Genomic DNA, 20378 nt, shown 5'->3' with positions numbered 1-20378 from the left:
AGGACAAAGCATGGCAGGACACAGATGGGGGGCTAGGCAGATGGTTGGAACGAAGGCTTGAGATCAAAGCAGAATGTGTGAGGCTGAAGAGTTGAAGGAATGTAAGAGGAGGGGGATAGGAGAAATGGATGGGTCCAGGTGGGGCACAGGGGTGGGTGGGGGAGATAATGTGGGAGGGTGGGTAGGTTGTTAGAGGTTACCTCTGTTTAATCAATGTATCCTTTAACATTCAAACTGACCGTTCTGTTTCTCTATTTGAAGAGGAGCGAGGTGGGTTAAGGCAAGGTGAATGGGCCGAATGGCCTAATTCTGCTCCTGTCACTTATGACCGTATGAAATAATGTTTCACTCCATTGTTTTAATTAGGCCAATTCATGTAAAACAATCTGAACTGTGGAGCATTATCTGACACAGCATTTTCTGAAAGTCAGTATCTTATACAACGGTAGTGTGTGGACAGTTCATGGTCCCTGTGATGAGACAGTTTCATGTTCACATTCAGTCCTGTGTCTGAATCTGCCCATTCACCTAAAGTGTATTCATACATTGCTTCAAAGCAAGGCATTTCCACGCAGCTCTGGGTATTTCCTCCATTGAAATGGGAAATCATCTTCCATCACCTGGAGGGTATAAATTGTATTTATTCTATATTTGTGGTGTTTTTGTAATGTAATCTTGACAAGGCACTCACCATAGCATTTTGCTGACATGCATTCTATTCTTCATCATAATCCTATCCACATGGTAGATTGGCCCACATCTGCATCCTTGATGCCACCATCATGAGAATAGCAGACTTCAATTGCTATATGGACAACAGCAGATTGTGGCCAGAATGGTCTTCTCAGCAAAATCAGATGAGACCTTATAACTCTCAACATATCTGCCAATGCTTCTGCCACTATCTGAGCGCAATATTTTTTGCACTTGGTCAGCGTGTGTGTTGCACAAAAAACAGACATCTCACGGCCACTGTTCAAGATATGGATAATCATTGGCCAAGCTGCATTGCTGGAAGCATCAAAGGTTGTACCATTTGTTTGGTGCTCGAAACGGTTTGCTCTCTCTGACTCATCTAGTACAGATCATCCATTTTGTGCTACTATATAACCCAACCACCTTTGTTGGCTTTCGTGATGAGGAATTGCTGCTCTGGCAAGCTCTGGCAGTGATCTGGAACAGATTGGGAGTATTCCTGTATGGTATTGTGTTAAGATTTTCTGGCTTTGATGATAGCTTTAACTTTAATACAAGTAATTGATTTAGCTATTTGCAGCCCAAACGTATCAATCCCTTTTTGCTTTGAACATTTACAAAATTTCTCTTCTTCTGTGGCAGATCCAAATAGAATGTCATCCAGATTGCATGTCAATCTGAACCCTCTCAGCATCTAACCCTTTGTTGCTCCGATCATTTTATAAGAGTTTTATTACCCTATATAGTGACCTGTTTTATGAATGATTCCCCAAGGGTGCAAATAGACATGAAGTATTGCCTTTCTTGGATGCCTGTCGTTGAGTGCAAGTCTATGACGTATCCTGTTTAGGAATCCTGTTTTGTTCCCACTAGTTTTGGCCAGTGAAACAGGAAACATTACACAATATTCACGGGTCTTTTAATGATTACTTTATAATCTCTGCAGAGTTGGATTTGGTTATCAACCTTGGGTAATCTGTAATATCAAATGCCAAGCCATCCTGCTATACACCCAGAGCATATGGATATTTTAAATGATTACTTTACATTTAAAGCTCGAAAATGCAGAATGGATCAGTGAAGTTTAATAATGCAGGGCAAGAAGTACTGCAATGCCACCCAACAATGTGTGGAAGAGCTTGTTAGACTGGTGAACTATCAAAACTGATGGCCTGTGTGAATCTGAAACAGGAAGGGCAGGGAAGATAAGAAAAGATAAGGGCTTAAAATATATACCTGAAATTTCAGATTTCAATTTTCGTAATGGATTGATATTCTTGGAACTTTTGGAAACATTCTGTTATCTGTGCAAAATGTTAATCTTTTCTCCAAAAATGTAACGTTCCCATCTACACTGGATTGAAATTGGAGTTAAAGTTGTTTTAAACAGTTTTAATTCTCAAAATTGCACTTCTAGCCAACTAGTTCCTTGTTAGTAAAGAATAAAGTGCTGGAGGATTTCAACAGTTCAAGCAGCATCTGTGTAGGGAATGGACAGTCTATGTTTTGAGTCAGGATCCTTCTGCAGACCTGAATAAAGGTCCTGACACAAAACGTAGTCTGTCCATTCCCTTCACAGATGCTGCATGACCCGCTAAGTTCCTCCAGCACTTTGTCTTTTTGCTCAAATAGCTGTATTTGCATTTTCCTGTCTCTAGTTGGTTGTTAGCAGGGGCCGCGGAACGTTTTTGGAAGTGGGGGGGGGAGGGCTGAGCGATCACTGATCACTGGCCTCGGGGGAAGGGTGTGGGAGGGTGGCACAATTATTATTTTTTGTTGTTGCTCGACCTCCAAAAGCTGGGGGATAAATACAGGCCATACCTCAACTCAATAAGTGGGGGGATATATCCTCCATCCCCCATCCCCCCCCCCCTCCCCCTCTCTCTCCCTCCCTCTCAGGGCCGACTTTCCCTCCATCTCGGGGCCGACTCTCTCACCCTTCCTCTCTGGGTCGTGTCTCTCTCTCTCTCTCTCTCTCTCTCTCTCTCGCTCAAGGCCCACCCACCCACCTTCCCTCCCTCCCTTCTGCTCGCCGGCTAATCACACTGCTTCGTTCACTGCCCATATCTCGACTGTGAGTGGCCGTTGAGCGGAGGGGTGGGAGGGTTTTGGGGGGGCAATCAGTTTCCGCCACAGCTGGTCGTGGCTTTGCCGCGCTCACTGTGCGCTTGTTCTGAGATTCTGGATGTCGGAGGTCCTCAGAAGAAGAGAAAAATATGCCTGCGGGCCGAATAATTTTTGGTTATGAAGCATGTCTCGCTAAAAATAGTGGAGGGGCTTCAGCCCCCCCCCCCCCCCAGCTCCGCGGCCCATGGTTAGTTGGAGGTCTCAGGAGATAAATTTCCCTGTTGTCTTAGTTACTTGTTGAGCCACATGTAACAAAGGATTTGCATGTTTGGATCTTATTAAGCAGAATTGTAAGCAAAGGTTTGGATGCTTTAATGGGGAATACTATTGTCAGGTATAAATATGTTCCGCTTGATCCAGGATCAAATGAAATCTGAAACTATTTTCTCCAGGAGCTGCTGTCAGTAAGAGGCAGCAACTTCCTGCTTACGGCTGCTCCAGATAGCCTCTCCACACCTGGTATTCATTTCAATAAAAGGCTCCATGGACTCGCAACACATTATATTCAAGTGCACCAATTTGTGTTTTATTGGTCACCTTCCATTGATATGGGATCTAGCGGATGAAGAGTATCACCTGAGAAATTGTGAAGGAATAGGGAGAGTCTGCTGGTGTAATTATTCTGGTGCTAATCTTTCTGTTAGCCTCCGTTAAACCTCATAACAGATTAGAAATGTTTTAATTGTCCTGGTATCAAACAGTCACCATTTTCAGGTCTGAAGAAAGGTCTCGATCCGAAACGTCACCTATTCCTTCTGTCCAGAGATGCTGCCTGTCCCGCTGAGTTACTCCAGCTTTTTGTGTCTATCTTTGGTTTAAACCAGCATCGGCAGTTCCTTTTTACACATACATCATTTTCAGCTCACAGTGCTACACAGTTGCCTCAAAGAACTGTTAACTTCTTCACCCCAAAGCTCTCCAAGCACTGCCTGATTATTATCTCGAGGAGGCTGCAACCTGACAATTCTTATTTGACCACAAAATACACAGTCGTGGATGTTTCTTCGTCCAGTGCATCCACTATCAAAGTGGCATGTTGTGCAGTATCACTCTCTAATAAATAGTTGATAAGAGACCTCGAGGGTTCCATTATAACAGAGTCCATCATAATAACAATCCTTGTGTTCACACTGGTCTTGATAATGTAATTAACTCTGTATTCAATTTCCATCTATTACCTTTCCCTTGTGATTGATCCCCCTCTTTCCTCATCTCTCCCCATCTCGCCCCAATCCGAAGAGCCTATTGCCATGCTGTATCTCTAAACTAAACTAAAGAACAGCAAGCATACCATCTCCCTCGCTTTCTATTACAGATTTGTGAAGGACGCTCTTATTCACTCTTCCAGCGTTCCAGTTTCAACCATGTGTTCAATTACAGCTAACGCCTTAGTCACTGCACTCATTTATAAACAATGCCACAGACCTCGGTACATTACTCTACCATTTACTATTGAATGCATGGGCAGTTTACAGGTACATTCCTTATGGCTCCAGCCACTATTTCATTTTTGAATGTGTAAAATTCCACCATCAGTGTGCAGTGACATGTTGCCATGGCAGCATGGATAAAGAATACAACACTGAAAGGTAACCAATATTTTGTTGAGCAGTTGTGTTTCAATAGGTTAACCTGGAAACATGATTAATTAATGGCGTTAAGGTAGCACTTACTGTCAGATCACAGACATATTGTTCCTTACGGGAAGTGATTTTCAGGTAGCAAAGAGAATTGGCAAGCTCAATGTTAGAGAACAGTCATAAGGAGGTCATAGTGGATGTGGAGATCACATATTGGGGATTGAATGGAGGATATTTGGAAATTATCTGAAGAATGAATCCTGGAAGAAGTGTGCAGTTGTTAATCATAAATATGCATTCCTTAGGGCTGGCGAGACAAAGATGTGAATAGAGAGAGCAGAGGAATCATGATGTGTTTCCTCCTTCTGGTCCAATACCCCTTGTCCACTTTGCTGTCCCTGCACCTTTCAACGCTTCCACATTCTTGCACGTTCCCTCAGTTTTCCCATTATCCCTCGACCACCATTTCTCCCACCACCTCGCCATCCAGTCAACCAATGTATTGGCACCTTCAGCAAACTTGTTCTGTAAACTGGCACTTGCTGCACAACTACATCTGCCAATGGCATCTCTCTGCCCCTTCCTCCTGAGCAGTCATTTTAACCACTTCACTGATGTGACCCCACTTAACCCTGCTCAGCCCTGAAATGTGAAGCGCATTGGTTCCTACTATAAAGGTGCAAGTTGTGCAAGTGCTTGCTTCATTAATCCAGGAATACAATTAACTTTGAAATATACAACATCTAAGTAATGATTTAAATTTCCTCAAGCAATTTAATCATTTAAAGCTCTGTCAGAGTTACAAAGGAGCATTTGCGATGATCTTGTTTCTGGACTGCCTTTACAGTATTGCAGGATGCCAACATGTCAGCTTAACCTAATAACTGTGGAGAAAGTACCATGTATTTCTTTTTCTAAATTAGTCACTGACAGCTGGCAGAATGTCAAAAGAAAGTTCTGATAAACTTCAAAGAGCCCCTGTCTATCACAGCATTACAAAGTGGGTCAAACACTTAATTAGCTTCAATGGAACAGAGGTAAATGAATGCACTTAGCATTTTGTCCAAAAAAATTATGTTTGCTTAAAAGGCCAGGTTAAATCAAATTACTGTAAACTGGACTAACACTTGATATGGATGTTTTATGTAGAATTTCGCATTTTACCCAGATAAGAATTCAATGATTTGTTCAGCTGCCAATGCTTGCTTACTACCTTGCTTACTAAGACATTCATTCCCTGATCTTTCGCTGAACACCTTCTCTCAGTCTGTCTGGACCTACCTGATCTCCCGGTTGCCAATCACTTTAATTCCCCTTTCCATTCTCACACTGACCTTTCTGTCCTAGACCTCCCCCATTGTCAGAGTGAGGCTAAACGCAAATTGGAGGAACAGCACCTCATATTTCGCTTGGGCAGCTTACAGCCCAGTGGCATGATTATTGATTTCTCAAACTTCAAGTAACCCCTGCATTCCCTCTCTCTCCATTCCTCCCCCACCCAAGTCGTACCAGCTTCAAAGTCGTCTTGTTGAGTCTCATTGTCTGTAACTCGTTCTCCCCAAGCAAGGCTAATAATGGCCCGTTTCCTTTCTCATCGTTACTTTTTTGCATATCTTTCATTCATTTATTCTATATCTCTCTACATCATCATCTATATCTCTCGTTTCCCTTCCCCCTGACTCTCAGTCTGAAGAAGGGTCTTGACCCGAAACATCACCTATTCCTTTTCTCCAGAGATGCTGTATAACCTGCTGAGTTACTCCAGCTTTTTGTGACTAATCCCTGATCTTATACCTTCAGCCGTGAGATCATTCCTCCAATATTCAGTGGTTTCATTCTCCAAGTTCTACATCAGTTGGTAGCATGATTACCACAATCAGCTGTAAGTCAATGCTCACTCCAGGAGTGGAGCAGATAAATAACTTAAATTGGATATTCAAGGCAATATTGAGGGGTTCTTCATCAAATTGACGCCCAATTCTACTTGTTCAAATGGAAATGAAACAATGCAGTTTTATGAGGAACAATGTTTTCCGATATTTTTTTATCCAACATTCATCACTCAGCCCAATATAAATTTTTGTAGGAATACAGATGATAAATTATTTTGAATTCTTTTGAACTAACACTTAATATCAGCAGACATCAGAAAAAGGCTCACAAAAAGATTTCTGCACGTCGAGGACTACTTTCTTTGAAGCCAATGGCTAGTGATGTCACTTCTCTGCTGATTTACAATATTAGGTCATTAGCTGGCCATTCATGTTATTTCTAGCTGCTGATGTGCTAAGTGAATGCTTCTTTACTCGATTAAACCACACTAAATACATCGTAGATCCTCAGATATAATTAATTGGACATGGAGCAATTTGAGACATTCTGAGAATATGAAAGACTCTGAATACAGAATCCTAATTTAGATCTAGTTGGAGCACTTTAAATAGGGAATTAACTTTCTAGTAAATATTTAAATAACAAGAACATTAGTACTCCCCAGCCATCAGTCTAAGATCTGTTTATGCAACTTGAGCAGAATGAGGGCAATATTTTATCTGATTTTGTCCACCCTCACAAATGTGTTTTGGAATTATGATGTTTTTAGTGTTTTTACAGCGTGTTTAATTGGAAAAAGAAATCCACAGCATCTGTTTTATTCCTCTCTATAAAGCTCATTATAAACTCCATATGGATCTCCCAATTACGGGGCACTTGGGAATGGGGATTGATTACTGTTATAAACCTGATGTCAAAATCAATGAATAAAATTGTTGGACCTTTGTCAAATTGTGCCGTGCACACATAAGTAAATCTCCTTGGAAACATAAAACAAATTTATTGGATTTTGACTTCTTGTCATCAGTCTGCATAACATTTTTGGAGTGTGACTACACTCCAAATTGATTAGGCTGTCACAATTTCCACTTGCTTGTCTCATCCATGTATTTGTAATTGGATTCCTGTCTTCCACAAATAAGATTGTGGGTTTCCTTTAACAATAAGCATTCAATATTTGACATTGCTTCTCCAAATGCTGCTTTAATCACTCAACAAAGCCACTATTAGTCAGCATTCCCTTTAAGATGCAGGCAGAAGACAAAAACATATATTTTGCTTCATTTATACTGTCATCGCAGTATTAGTGCACCTTGTTGATTTCGTGTTGTGTAATCATTCTGAAACCACTTCAGTATCGCTATTGGGATTGGGAAAGTTTGATACCTCCTGAAAACAAGTCTAGGAGTGTAATTCTGGACTCATCCGGGAGAATGTAAGCAATGCATCAGACTTGCCCTCTTAGCAAGTGTGAATGAGCTCAATAGGATTCAATATCATGAGTAGCTAACACCAGCTAGCCTACATTGCATAAAACCACCCTGTACTTCCTAAAACACAAGTTTCACTATAGCTGGCAGATATTCTGCAACTGACGATTACCTAAGACATTACCTCGCGGTAGGTTTAGTGTTACAGTGTCACACTGTTACACAGTGGCGCATCTGGTAGAGCTGTTGCCTCAAATCGCCAGAGACCCAGGATCGAACCTGAACTCAGGTGATGGTTGAGTGGAATTTGCACATGCTCTCTGTTTTTTTTTATGGCAATCTGTTCGATGACGTTGAGCGTGGCGGTGGTAAGGCCTTCAACATTGAGCTGCAGTAGCACTAAACCTCGACAGTAGGCGGCATTTAATGGTGCTGCCTGGCCTGGGGAGACATGGCTTTTAACGGTCTGCAGACGCGGAAAAGACATTGGTTTTGCATTGTGAGTTTATGAGCCTGTAATCTAGTCATGGAGGAGGCCGCGTAGAGGCTGTCTTTGTCTCGACAGAAGCTCGACAGAACGTTGTCATTCAAACAACACCTGGAAGGTGCCAAGGCAAAGACAAGTGCCCGTGCCGCACTGATACGCCGCCTAGCCGGCACCACATGGGGAGCCACGACGAAGACACTGCGCATGTCCACAGTGGCCCTGGTGTTCTCAGCCGCCGAGTACTGCGTCCCGATCTGGTGCCGTAGCCCTCACGCCAAGAAGCTGGATGCTGCCCTCAACAGCGCCCTGTGGACTGTCTCCGGATGCCTACGAGCCACCCCAGTAAACCAACTGCCCGTCCTCACTGGCATCGCCCCAGCCAACATTGGACAAGAAGCAGCCACATTGGCCCTCTCTCGAAAGGCACAGACCAGTGAATCCCGCCTCCTCCATCAGATCGTCACGGAGACACCACGACGAGTGTGCCTCAAGTCACAGCAACCCTTTGCCAGGCAAGCCCAAGAGCTGCTCTGCACAACACCGGCTGATGCTTCTGAGGCCGCCTGGGTCTAGATGAGATGGAGAGATTAGTGGAAGTCAGCAGAACCATCTAGGCTACACCATTACATCAATGACCCCATGGACGTCCCTGACCAGGACCTGCCCCGAAAGCAGTGGACAACCCTCAACCGCTTGAGGACAGGCATCGGACGCTATGGAGTAGCGATGAAGAGGTGGGGCCTCGTGGACTGCACCTCCTGCGAGTGTGGGGACCCAACACAGACAGTGGAGCACATCGTCACCAGTTGCCCCAAACACCGGCCACTGAATGGTGAACAAGGTCTGATTGACCTGGACGATGACACGTTGGCCTGGCTCGCCTCAACGGAGCTGCAGGTCTAAAAGACATACGACAGAAGAAGAAGAAGATGCTCTCTGTGACCGCATGGGTTTCCTCCAGATGCTCTGGTTTCCTCGCATATCCTAATGTCGTGCGGGTTTGTAGTTTAATTGGCCTCTGTGTGTAGGGAGTGGATGAGAAAGTGCGATAACATAGAATTAATATGAATGGATGATTGATATTTGATGTGGACTCGATGAGCTGCAAGGTCTGGTTTCATGGCACATATGAGAGAGAGCAAGTTCCATGGATTTTGTTGCCTCTCCCGAAGGACCTGATGAAAGAGTGGATAAAAAGGTTATCCTGTTATCCATAAGAAACTAGACGACCTCAAGATGTATGAGATGAGGTCTTGGAAGTCATTGCCCAGAAACAAACCTGGAAGACCAGATGCAATGCCAGAAGAACTTGCATCCTCACATACATTGTCAAAATATGTAAATAAAACTTTAAATGCCATGAAGCAACTGTTCCCCTAGATCCAGGTACTGCTGAATTCACAATATCTGAATAAGTTGCCACGACACCCAAATCACTAAAAATCTCTTATCAACATTCAGGACTCACACACATAATGTCCATGTGCTCCAGCACACATTATACGCTTAGTGTGAACATCACACTCTCATCTTATCAGGTACTTCAAACCCTTGAATGTTTTTACATAGGAGGTTAACAGGAATCTAACAAAAGTTTTCAAATTTATGTAAAGTTGTGGGTGCATCAACGAACCAGGATTCGTTGATGATTGCACAATGTTCAATTTCATGTACAGCTCCACAGCAAATAAAGCATTCCCACCTGCCTGCAGCAAGACCTGGACAACATTCATGTGGAGAGAGATACAGTACATGGCATAACATTCATCCCACAAAGGGGCCAGTCATTGACCATTTTCAGTGCGGTTTGTTGCTATTACTGTTGGTTTGTCCCCCAGCGTCAACCTCCTGGGATTGTTGTCCCGAAACGTAATTGGACAAGCCACACCAATAATGTGAATAGGAGAACAGATCAGAATCTGGGTCCCGATGTAAGTGACACATGTCCTCCTTCTCCCAATGCCTTTGCATCATCTACATGGCACAAGTCAGGAGTATGGTGGAATGTCGTTCACTGGTCAGGATGAAAGGAATTCAGTCTTCTCTTCTTTTCGTGTCCATCTTGTTACAAATGTTGACCTCGCTGTCATCATCCGTCCTGAAAAGGACGCAAGTTTCCAGCTTCCAGCGCCAATCAGTGGAAGCCATCACTTGTCTCAATAGACGATGGTGGTAGCAGAATTAGCTCAGGTTAGTTCCAGTCTCGAGCCTCGCGATGTGGACGCTTCTGCTATGGGGCCAAAGGAATTCAGTAATAATCGTGAATTTTCATATCACATTTGATAAAACTTCCTGTTCGATTGACAGTATATTCGTTCCCTTTAGCACTATGCGACATGATTATAAAGAGTTAGAGAGCAGTAGGAATCACAGAGGGAGAACATCGAGAGAGGATGTTGCTAAACTCTCGTCGGAGAGAGGATGAGAACTACTTCAAAGTAGACATTCCTTGAGTAGATTTCACAGTGGAGCGGACAAAATGTGTAGGAAGGAACTGCAGATTCTGTCTCGACCCGAAAAGTCCCTCATTTCTTCTCCCAGAGATGCTGCCTGTCCCGCTGTGTTACTCCAGCATTTTGTGTCTATCTACGATTGAATCCAGCATCTGCAGTTTCTTCCTACACATGATTATAAAGAGTGTCATCTACAAAACTCATTGCCGATGCTCACATAGTCTATCCCGACACCATCTCCTAAACCAGCAAGCTCTATCACCATGGATGGAAGCTAAGTGCAGGTTCCCCTCCAAGTCACATTCTAATTTGATATAAAAATCAACGTTGTGCCTGTACCTTGGATTGCCCTCAGGACAATTGACCAACAATCATTGTGGGAGTACCCAAAGCCAAAGTCTAAGATAGTTCAAGAAAGTTTTCAAGGACAATTATAGCCTAGTAGTAAGCATTGGTCTTCAGGGAATACATATGCTTACATTATCACTCCAAGAGTGAAGAGGGAAGAAATATTTGTACAAGATACGTTAATAGAATGACCTTTAATCTCATGCCTGAAAAATTTGGAGAGCATAATTTAAGGAACTGGATAAAAACAATAATATATTACAAAAAATAGTGATACATCAGCTAAATAACTCGTACCATGATAGGAGAAACAAGGAACTGCAGGTGCTGGTTTACAAAAAAAGACACAAGCGCTTGAGTAACTCAATGCTTCAGGTTGATACAGGTAAGGGGGGGGGGGGGGGAGGAGAGGTTGATAACTGATGGCATGACAAAGACCAGAGATTTCAGACTTTAGAGATACAGTTCTGAAACAGACCCTTCGGCCCAGCGAGTCCGTGCTGACCAGTGATCCCCGTACACAAGCACTATCCAACACACTAGGGCCAATCTACAAATTTTTACCAAAGCCAAATAACCTACAAACCTGCACATATTTGGAGTGTGGGAGGAACCGGAACACCCGGAGAAAACCCACGTGCTCTGTGTCACTGTGCCGCCCTTATCATAACGTGAAAAATGTTAGAGAAGAATAGAAGAATTAAAAATCGTGAAGCCAGAGGAAGGAATATAGATGGAAGGGAAGGCAAAAAATGAATATGGGTCTAGGTGGGGCACAGGGATTTGCATTGAGCTTACAGTAAATCAATGGAAGAATTTAAATATTACATTTTCCATTACAACAACAGTAAGTCATTTGAATACAAATTTACTTAATAGAGAGGTGTAAGGTGAGCTGTGATGTGGCTTCTCATGTATATCCAATATTCACCAAACTTACACACACACAATGCTTATTTCATATCTACAAATCTTTGCTTTTTGCAGTCATACTTTTGCCCTTTTCTCATTCAAATTCTTATGTCCGCATTTGCATGGCTAGCCTGCAGGAAAAAACAGGATAAGTATCAAATTTGTGGATGTCTTACTATGAGACAAATCCACGTCACTTTAATCATTTGTCACTCAACTTGTTAAAAGAGATTTTCTAAATATTTCACTTGAGTCCATATTAATTAATATTAAGATCCCTTAGTAATTTTGTATGTACCAATATAAAGATTTGCAAAAGCCGATTCCATTCTAACTGGATCGGTGAATACACAGGTTGGTTTTCTTTCAGCTCAATATTTATGGTATTCATCAAATCTGATGGAAGATGGATTTAAATACATGGCAGATATCATTGCTCATTATCAGGCTTCAGTCTCTGTCAAGTAGATGTATGATTTATCAACTTCCTTCCAAATGATTTCACCATTTTCCGTCTACTAAACTTCCCTTTTGCACAACATAATACATTAATTTAGCAAAAGCAGCATACATCATGTCAACAGGCAGTTCAGCAGAATCCAGCCATCGGTTAATAATTAAGTATTGGATATATTCTCTGTCATCTATCTCTTTTTATTGCTATAATCCTCTTCACCTGTACCAATTTTACACACCCTACCAAATTTGTGCATCCCATAAGGGGGGATTTCCATGATCTTAGCTGTCGTTACAGGGAGGGTACACTGTACTTTGCTGCCTCCCCCTGCCCTTCTTCATTCACGTCTGTTATGAAAACACATCTGTGATTAGGCTCAAGATCTCTGGTGCTAAAATCTCCCGTTGGCTTGACATTTTTGGTTCTGATCAATGGAATATTTTAACAATAAAGTCAAAATTTAATTGCAGGTAGTTTATTAGAAGGTATCAAAAACCAACAGCAAAAAATAAATCAGTGAAAGTAGAGCATGATCTTCGTTTAATATTTTCGCTTAAATTGCCAGCACTAGTACAAATAGCAGATGTATTCTTATAGATAGACTGGAGCTGGAGTAACTCAACGGGACAGGAAGCATCTCTGGAGAGAAGGAATGGGTGACGTTTCGGGTCGAGGCCCTTCTTCAGGTGGTCTGATGAAGTGTCTCGACCCGAAACGAGTGTGAAGAAGGGTCTCGACCCGAAACATCACTCATTCCTTCTCTCCAAAGATGCTGCCTGTCCCGCTGAGTTACTCCAGCTTTTTGTGTCTATCTTCGGTTTAAACCAGCTTCTGCAGTTCCTTCCTACACAGATGTATTCTTATCTTCTTTTCATTCTCTTGGTCTAAAGAAACAATGTGAAATGCAAAAATGGGGTGGAATTTGCATTTGCCATTATTACTGTGCAAAAACATAGCATCATCTGGTCTCTCCATATGCCTTTGATCTGAAAAAAGGTTTCGACCCGAAACATCACCCATTCCTTCTCTCTAGAGATGCTGCCTGTCCCGCTGAGTTATTTCAGCATTTTTTGTGTCTATCTCCATCTGCCTTGTTCCTCCACAATACGTGGTTGTACTTTCCACAGAGACAATCCAACGACAGTCACTGATTTAACATGATGTTCAATTTTTTCTGAATTATTCTTACTGTGAAAATTTTAAGCCTTGTTAATTGAAATGTAATTGCATTTGTAACACTGCTCTAACAAAATTGGTGATAGTCTCTTGGTCCTCAAAAAGATTATTTTAGATCACAGTCTCATCTCGTGATTGTGTAAGAAGGAACAGATTCTAGTTTAAACCGAAGATTGACACAAACATCTGGAGTAACTCAGTAGGACTGGAAGCATCTCTGGAGAAAAGGAATGGGTGACCTTTCGGGATGATACACTTCTTCTGAAGAAGGTCTCCACCTGAAACGTCACTCATTCCTTCTCTCCAGAGATGCTGCCTGTCCTGCTGATTTACTTCAGCTTTTTGTCTCTCATCTCATGATTGTATGATTAAATATTCCATTAATGTTTGAGTAATATGAAATATTTTAAAAGTTAATTCAATATATCAGCTTTTACCCTCAATCCTATGCTTGTTCCGACCTTTATTTTTCTTCCTGTAAAATGTTTTTTTTTAAATTATATATTATGCTTTTTGCTTCCTACTTAGCTGACTGTAATAATCATTCAGCTTGAATGACTTCGACCTGCTTGATGATTTCAATGTTGCAAAAGATTGTAAATTCTCATAGCTCTCGCAGGCTAAAATTCACATAGGAAAAGAGGAACATAATGGCTAAAAGGCCAGCAAATCCCATGAGACTTCTTTCATCCAGGTTATTGCCAAACTCTTTCCTGCTGCCATTGACTTCATCATCCTGGTTCTTGCCCTGAGTCTCTGCAAGAGGCCACAGCTAGGAATCTTTGTGTAACCATCTCTATGCTAGTGTACCATGGTGTGGAAGGCAGGAGGCTGGATAAGTAAAGTAGAAGCAAGAGTAGGCAAGAGTTGACATTTCCGGCTGATCTGAATGCACCCTCAGCCCCACATTGAAGCAGTGGGCATGAAGGATTTTCGGCACATTGGCCTTCATCGGTCATAGTATTGAGTATAGAAGTTGGGTGGTCATATTACAGTTGTGGAAGACATTGTTCAGGCCACATTTAGAGTATTGTGTTTTGCTTTGGTCCCATGTTGTAGGAAAAATGGTGTTAAGCTGGAAAGGCTGCAGAGAAGATTTACAAGGATGTTACCAGGAGGGCCTGAGCTAAGAGGTTGAGCAGGCTAGGACTTTATTCCTTGGAACACAGGAGGATAAATGGTGATCTTATAGAGGTGTCTAAAATCATGAGAAGAATAGATAGAGTAAATGCGCAGAAAAGGGGTGGAGGCAGTTGAGGTACTATCATACGTTTAAGCGACATGTGAACAGGTACATGGTTAGGATACATTTAGAGGATTATATGCCAAGCACGGGCAGGTGGGACTAGTGTAGAGTGGGGCCGAAGGGCCTGTTTCCACACTGTACGACTCTTAGCTCGTCACACTTGCCTGCATTTGACCCATGTACCTCTAAAACCTTCCTTTTCATGTACATGTCCGTATGTCTTTTAAAAATTGTAATTATTCCTGCCCCAATTACTATTTCTGGCAGCTTGTTCAATATACTCACCACATTCTGTGAAAACCTGCCCTCAGGGGAATTAGATCTTTTCCTTGTTCTTGTCCTCTTGAATACCTTACCCAGGGGAAAAAGACTGTGCCCCACCTCTATAACATCACCCCTCAGTTTCCTAAACTGCAAATAATTAAATCCTAGCCTACCCAATCTCGCCTTATTGCTCAAGCCCTCGAGTCCTGGAAACATCCTTGTAAGTCTCCTCTGCATTGATTCCAGCTTAATGGCATATTTCCTGTAGCACGGTGACCACAACTGAGTACAATACGTCAAATGTAACGTCTTGGTAACATAACGTACCAACTTCTATACCCAATCCCCAGCCTAATGACGACCAGCATGCCAAAAGCCTGCTTCACCCTCCTCTCTAAAGGGGCTGTCCCACTGCGCCGACCTAATTTAAGAGTTTAGAAGAGTTTAGGAGAGTTTGAAAAAAATGTCATGTTGAAGAACTTCTTCAACCTTCGACTATGTTGAAGACTAGCTTCGACTACCTTCGGGAAAATTGGACTCCGCATAGTGGAGAGTGAAGACGACCTCCTTCGATCTCCATCGACCTCCCTTCGACTATGTTGAAGACTATCTACGACTACCTTCGACTATCTTCGAATACCTTTGACTACCCTCGATTACCTACGAATAACATGCCGACCTACTACGATCTACTACCACTAAACCTACGAGTAAAAAAAGTGTCGATTTTTTCCTTGGCGACCCTTTTTTATTCGCGGGCATTTTTCAACATGTTGAAAAATACGCCGTAACCTAGCTGATACCTCGAGTACGCGGGGACTACCCTCAAGCATGAAGGAGAGTTACAAAGACCTCCTAGGACCTCGTGTCGACCATGCTGCGAATAAGAGTCGAGGGCAAACTCGCCAGAACTCGCAGATTAGGTCACCGCATTGGGACAGCCCCTTAAGTGTGACGTCATTCTCAGGGAACTATGTACCTACATTCCTGGCTCCCTCAGCTCTACAACACTCCCCAGGCCCCTACCATTCATTGTTTAACTTCCCATGTGCAAACTTACCTAAATTATAGTGCATTCGCCACTCCTCGATCCACCTGCCCTGTTGATCAAGATCTTGCTATAATTCTTGGTAACCATCTTCAGCATTTGACATTGTCCATCAACTTTCTGCCAGGTTTCATTGAATGGACCATCATTAGTGGCTATTTTGCTCGTCCAACCAGTAAAAGTGACCTGTGATTCCAGTGGCACGCCAGGGCCCTGAATATAATTTATTCATGTGGAGAGCAGCCAAAAATCCTGAGATATTTCACTGACGATGGGATGCTTAAATATGGGGAGTTTGAGTTTGTGTTTAAACTCCCATTCCAGTACTTAAGATGGGATGAAAACAAAAATAATCCTCCTGTTTTTGGTGAAATTGATAGAAACAAAGAGTTGCAGGTGCTGGTAAATACACAAAAGGACACAAAGTGCTTGAGCAACTCAGCAGGTCAGGCAGCATCCCTGGAGAACATACCCTTACATCCCTTTTAAACATTTCCCCTCTCTTCTTAAACCTATAACCTCTAGTTTTAACCTGCCTTATCCTGGGGAGAAGAGTGTGGCTATTCACCTGATCTATGCCTCTCACGATTTCATAAATCTCTACAAATTCACCTCTCAGCCTCCTTTACTCCAATGAGAACGGTCCAGGCCTCTCCAGCCATTCCTTCTAACTCAGTCCTTCCTATAGCACTGCAATCTGGATTGTACTTGTCAAGGGCTTTGAATATTAAAACAATGCATCTATTAAAAATCATTAAAACAATTGTTTGAAACTAATTATTTTTTAAAAAATAGTGCTTTTTTAGCAAGTTTCCAAGGTCAGTTTTTTGTCACATGTACCAATTAAGGTACAGTGAAATTTGAGTTACCATACAGCCATACTAAGTGAAAAGCAACAAGACTCACAACCACATAAAAGTTAACATAAACATCCATCACGGTGGATTCCACATCCCTCACTGTGATGGAATTGCAATAAAGTTCAATCTTCTTCCTCTTTGTTCCCCTGCGGTCGGGGCAGTCAAACCATCCATTAAAATTATTAAGAGAAAGTGAATTAGTTGTTGCTTTTTCATTTAAATAAATGGATAGTTTGTTCCTTGTGGGAACCTACAGCAAGTTGGTCTTTTGCCACAGGCCTCCACATTATAAATACAGTTGGAGATGACAAGAAATATTCAGCCAGCAACTTCAACAGTCCAGAGCTTGATGGTACCTACACTGAAAACTATCAACAATTCTCATTTGCAGCATTTCCTCATCGCATTTCCCTGCATATCTCAATCCAAAGATTTAGTTCCGACCGAACTTTGTTCACATATGCTAAGTGAATGGTTAGGTGGAAAATGTTATTCTACAATACACTTTCAAACTACATAATTTTCTGATTGTTTGACTGGTCGGTGGAAATAATATTCCAGAATGTCTTTAAAGTATGTAATTTATCACGTGCGAGAATCGAAAAAGATAAAATCTTCCTTACTTGTAATGTTTATCACTGGTGGATATTTGGATATTCACAGATATTTTACAAAAGACCCATAACTTACTCATTTTCGATTACCTGCATGTGACCTAATTTACGTAGTTTTTTGTGATGGTTTTTATTCAAATCCTGTGTGTTTTCAGACCCCAGAATATATAGAAGAAGTCAGCGAAGATATTCTCCAACAGTGTAAAGAAAAACTTGAAATGGTTGCGTGCAAAGAACTCTTCTGTAACTGCGTAAAGTAAGTGAATAACTAACTAAAGTCTCTTATTCATTATATATAGTCATTTGTACTCTCCATTTAAAAAAAAACTTCAATGGCTTGGTCATAAATTGGAACTGCTGATAAAATTATACTTGCGATTTGATTACCATATTATTATCAGAAAACCTGTCCTTCGTTCCTGTGGGGCATTCCCTGAAGTTCTCCTTTCAGACATCTCTAAGACACGAAAAGCTGGAGTAACTCAGCGGGCCAGGCAGCATCTCTGGAGAGAAGGAATGGGTGATGTTTCAGGTCGAGACCCGTCGTCAAACCAGCATCTGCAGTTTCTTCTTAGACATCTCTAGTTCATTGATTTTGAATAATACATTTGGCTCACCTATGCAAAACTGACAAAGAATCCAGGTTAAAGTACACAAAATGAAAAGTAAGCTCCTCTCATTGAAGTTTCATATATTTGGGTTTACCTTTTAATAATTATAAGCAAATACAACTTCCTTTTCCTTTAGTACCAACAGATGTGCAGAAAAAAACTATTTAATCTGCATTGTTAAAGAAATCATTTCACTTAAAACCATTGAAATGTGTATTAAATATCAAAATGCATTCAAACACATTACCCAGTTGAAACATGGTAAGTCTCAGGAGTAAAATGGAATAACTGTAAACATGGTAAACATTATACCAGGCTTAGAAGAGAGTTTGGAGACACATTCAAGGAGCCAAGACATTTTTTTAAACTGCAAATGCTGGAAATCTGGAACAAAAACATAGAATCCTTGAAAACTTCAACAGGTCACACAGCATCTTTGGAAACACAAACAGAGAACATTTCAGTCTGCAGCCTTTCACTAAAACTATATTCACGAGCAAGTTAGATAGTAGAATGCTAAAGGAGAGAGCTTAAATAGTAGCAGATTCCATCCCAGCGATAGAGCTGAGAGAGAGGAAGAACATATAGCCAGGATCAGAACAATGAAGAGCAAGGGCTGATCTCATGAATTGATGTAATAATGGGGACAAATTGTAGAAGAGGAAATAAGCAGTTTAAACATAATGAACGGAAAAAGTGCATCTCAAAAATAACACCCCAATATATTTCAGATCATCATTCAGATTAATAGCAATTTATTGCTTGTTCTTTTGATCCAAAAGCAATGACAGGAAGATTATTGTGCAATCAGCAGCCCAACAAGAATTCCTATTGTCTAGTTTATTTTTATGAAGTGTATTTTGGCACTAAGTTGATGCACTTGGCACCAAATTGCGCCGTGCATAATTGCAGTGATATCTGCACATAAAGGCTAGAAGTCTGTGGTAAAAGTTGGCAATACCGAGAAGCGTTAAAGTATGAACATAAAGTGATCCTGAGGACTTCAGAAACCCCAATGCTCGAACCTTTGCACATTTTGTTTTCCTTTGAAAATTAATTGTTAATAGTTAAACATGTATAGTTTGAGAACAATTAATTCAGAGCTGGGTTACAAACTGCTTACCAATGATTAACTAAACTATATCTATGTTCAGAACTCTCTGTTAGAATGTGCTGTTCTGTTTATTGTGCAATGCTTAGTGATTCCATTTTTTTCCATTGCGCATACATTTATGGAAAACAGAATCAGACAGTACGTCTAATTTGTAAACACGTTGGTTAGTAACCAAGGTCATTAAGTGTTTTCTATTTGAATATATGTTCTTTTGAATTATATCAGGAAATCCCACTTGCAACAGATGTCTTTTAATTACTTCTAATCCTAATTATTTGTTAACATCATTTAACTGCTGCTAAGAAAGAGTTTTAAAAAGTAAGGCCTCAGAAGCAGGTTGCAAGATTTGTTAATGTCATATATAGTTCTGGGCGTTATCACTAGAAGCATAGAATAGAAGAAAAAGAAAGTTGTGATGAACCTGTTAAACATTCTTCAACTGGTTGATTGTGTTGAATTCTAGAGAGGCATTAGTGAGGGTCCAGAAAAGATTTCTGAGAATATTTCCTGGGATGAGGGACCATAGTGACGATGATAGATTAGAGAAGCTGGGACAGTTTTTTTTTTGGAGAAGAGAAGCTTGAGGAGAGATTTGATAGAAGTACGGTGTGTAAAATGGAGGATTGTTTGAACAGAATGGATGGTGGAAGGTTATTTCCACTGATGGAGTGATCAAGGTCCAAAGATCACAGGTATAATAAAGGGATAGGCAGACACAGTTCCCTAGTACTTCAACAAGTGACCTTCATGTGAATGGTTGCAGGCTACTCCAGTTGGAATATCTTTGCCATGTCCAACCCTTGACTTCATGGTCATCTGTGCACAGTGATGTCCCAGTGAAGATCACTAATCAATAATCGCAAACAGCAACATGACCTCAGCTGTCACACCAGCTTTACTGAAATGACTGTACAAGGAGTTCAATGTAACACTTTTTTAAAGGTACCGTGTTTTAAAGGATTAATATCAAGGTGTCGTGGCCAGGGATATTTACATTTGGTGTGATAGATTGGTCACACCTGTAAGACTGCATGCAAATAGTTGGTTAATTCCTACAATTTCCTGGAGTTGTCACATTCTAGGTTACAGCAGTGCTTTGTAAACAAAAAGGTGCTGGTACAC

At 41.4% G+C, this 20378-nt stretch overlaps 1 protein-coding gene across 1 annotated transcript in view; it reads left to right on the top strand.

Annotated features, from left to right (window-relative positions):
* The window catches only part of grk5 (G protein-coupled receptor kinase 5), a 233602-nt gene that overhangs the window by 157989 nt on the left and 55235 nt on the right, over positions 1-20378 (top strand). The window contains exon 5 of the mRNA XM_033033840.1: positions 17687-17787. Coding sequence (XP_032889731.1) covers positions 17687-17787 — 101 coding nt within the window. The remainder of the gene's footprint in view (positions 1-17686; positions 17788-20378) is intronic.

This window comes from Amblyraja radiata, chromosome 15 (genome assembly GCF_010909765.2).
Source record: "Amblyraja radiata isolate CabotCenter1 chromosome 15, sAmbRad1.1.pri, whole genome shotgun sequence".
NCBI lineage: Eukaryota > Metazoa > Chordata > Chondrichthyes > Rajiformes > Rajidae > Amblyraja > Amblyraja radiata.
Note: the sequence above shows the minus strand (reverse complement) of the source record. Positions and strands in the feature narration are given on the sequence as shown.